Source organism: Nicotiana tabacum, chromosome 5 (genome assembly GCF_000715075.1).
Source record: "Nicotiana tabacum cultivar K326 chromosome 5, ASM71507v2, whole genome shotgun sequence".
NCBI classification, from domain to species: domain Eukaryota; kingdom Viridiplantae; phylum Streptophyta; class Magnoliopsida; order Solanales; family Solanaceae; genus Nicotiana; species Nicotiana tabacum.
Genome location: NC_134084.1, coordinates 137,414,810 through 137,417,666, shown reverse-complemented (window position 1 = coordinate 137,417,666; position 2,857 = coordinate 137,414,810). Strand labels below are relative to the sequence as shown.

Genomic DNA, 2,857 nt, shown 5'->3' with positions numbered 1-2,857 from the left:
TGTTTATTGTTTTTAGAAAATTAGACTTAACTAATTATTCTATATTAATTGGATGAGCTAAAAAATTATAATTGAATGAGTTAGTCTAATTGAATGGCTTAACTAATTCAATATTTTAGTAAGTAAATGTTGTAATTTTTAACTAAAGTTTATTATGTAACTTAATTGTATAAATTAAGTTAAATTACAATTAATGTAACATGTAATTTATTTGTTCTTTCTATAGATTGAATATCGTATTTGGACGTATAATAGGAATTATCCTACTCGTCGGTTTTTAGGGAGGAATCTATAGAGAGGGTTAAGGAATTTATTAGGCATGCAATGTCACTTGGACCGTTTCGGATTGGAAGGATGATTAGGTGTCCTTGTACGAAGTGCAAGTGTTTGAATTTTTTGGGTTCGAAGGATGTTACGACTCATCTTTATAGAAAGGGATTTATGGATAATTATTTTGTGTGGATTAGTCATGGAGAGGTTGATGGTACTGATGGTATATTTAATAACGTAGTTGTTGGTGAAAGTAGTAGGTCGATGAAAAATAGCGTTCAACGGCCTAGATACCATGAAATGGTTGCGGATGTTTTTGGGATACACTTCGATTTTGAAACCCATGAAAGTGTTGAAAAACCTCCGAACGAAGAGGCAAAATATTTTTATAAACAGTTAGAGGACGCTAGTCGTCCACTAAGGGAAGGGAGTATGCACTCTCAGTTGTCTGTTGCAATTAGATTATTAGGTATCAAATTATATAGCAATATTTCTCAAGCGGGAATGGATTCTTTCATTGGCCTTATAAGTGAACTAGTTGACCCAACTTTCAACATATCTGAAGATTTATATAAGGCTAAAAGATTGGTTTCTAAGGTAGGACTCTCGTCTATGAGAATCGATTGTTGTGAAGATAGTTGCATGTCGCATTACAAGGGTGATACAGATTTAGAAAGTTGTAAATTTTTTGAAAAACCTCGTTTTAAGCGGGTTTCCAGCGGGAAGAATGTTGCTGTGAACTCGATGCATTATTTACCTCTTATTCCTAGATTAAAGAGGTTGTACACATCGGTGAGTTCTGCTTCTCATATGATATGGAACTACAAAAATAGAAGACCACTCGGTGTTATGTGTCATCCTTCAAATGGGGAAGCTTGGAAGCATTTTGATAGGACGTATCCGGATTATGCTTGCGAACCGAGGAATGTTCGGTTGGGTTTTTGTGTTGATAGTTTCACACCATTTTCTGTTTCTACAACACCATATTCATGTTGACCGGTCTTTGTTACGCCATAAAATCTTTCGCCTGAAATGTGTATGACTAGTCCATATATTTTTTTAAATTGTGTTACTCCCGGTTCCCGCAATTGAAAGAGTTTGATTAATGTATATTTGCAACCTCTGATTGATGAGCTTAAATAGTTGTGGTGTGATGGAGTTGAGACATATGATATATCAACTAAGCAAAATTTCAACTTGCGTGCTAGCTTAATGTGGACCATTAATGATTTTCCTGTGTATGGAATGTCTGGGTGGATGACTGTTGGAAAATTAGCATGCCCTTACTCCATGCAAAATGGTTAGGCGTTCACTTTAAGACATGGCCGAAAGCAGTCATGGTTTGATTGTCATTGTCAGTTCTTGCCAGTTGATCATGAGTTTAGAAGGATGAAGAACACATTCAAAAAGAATACAGTTGAACATGATTTGCCACCTCCAGTTTTGTCCGGTGAGGAAATTTGGGAGAGGTTTCAGAACTTCACTAAAGTTACCGAGGCCCCACCTTCTAAATTTCCTAGATATGGTGTTACTCATAACTGGAAAAAACAGAGCATATTTTAGGAGTTTCCATATTGGAAAGATAATCTTCTCTGACACAATCTTGATGTCATGCATATTGAGAAGAACTATTTTGAAAATTTGTTCAACACAATAATGGATGATAAGAATAACTCAAAAGATAACCCGAAGGCTAGACTGACTTACAAGAATATTACAGGCGACCTGAATTATATTTTGTGATGACCTGATAGGTCATCTATTGTTTTAAAACAAAATTCTGTGTTTCGAGGCCTTAAACCCTTATTTTAGTCCTCCTCGATTTACGTGCATAGTTCGGCCATATTTTCAGAAAGCTTTTATGTTAAAAATTGAGAAAAATATGAAATTTTGCTTTGAAATCCATAGGAGTTGACTTCGGTAAATGTTTTGAGCAAACGGACCAAGATTCATGTTTTGATGGTCCTAGAGGTTGCGTTCGTGATTTGCGACATGGGCATATGCTAGGAATCGAATTCGAAAGTCCCTAGCACGAGATATCGGACTTCATTGAAATTTGAAAGTTAAAGACTTAATGAATATGAAATGTTTAACTAAAAGTTGACTTTTGGATATCGGGTCCGTATTTTGGTTCTGGAATGTGGTATAGGTCTCATACCATATTTATGACTTGTTTATGAAATTTGGTGAGAAACAGAGTTGGTTTGACGCAATTCGGACGTCTAGTTGTGAAAATAGAAGTTTCAAAGTTTTCTTGAAAATTTCATTTGATTTGGTGTTCAATTCATAGTTATAGGTGTTATTTTGGCGATTTGATCACGCGAGCAAGTTCGTATGATGTTTTGAGACTTATGTGCACTTTTGGTTTAAGGCCCGAGGGCTCGAGTGAGTTTCAGATAGGCTACAGAGTGAAATTGGAGTTAGAAATGTTGCTAGTATTTCAAATTCTGGTGCACGCCTCTGATCTTGCATTTGTGAGATCAGGCATCGCATTTGCGACCTTTGAGGGTTTTGCATTTGCGAGCTACTCATCATATTTGCGAAGAGTAGTTGGGCCACCTTATGTTCGTATTTGCGATATATACTT

At 35.9% G+C, this 2,857-nt stretch overlaps 1 protein-coding gene across 1 annotated transcript; it reads left to right on the top strand.

Annotated features, from left to right (window-relative positions):
* Positions 1–570: 570 nt before the first annotated feature.
* LOC142180992 (uncharacterized) lies at positions 571–1,833 on the top strand. Its single transcript, XM_075253102.1, has 3 exons — positions 571–1,062; positions 1,414–1,570; positions 1,640–1,833. The coding sequence occupies exons 1-3, from the start codon at positions 571–573 to the stop codon at positions 1,831–1,833; spliced, it is 843 nt and encodes a 280-aa protein (XP_075109203.1).
* Positions 1,834–2,857: the final 1,024 nt, after the last annotated feature.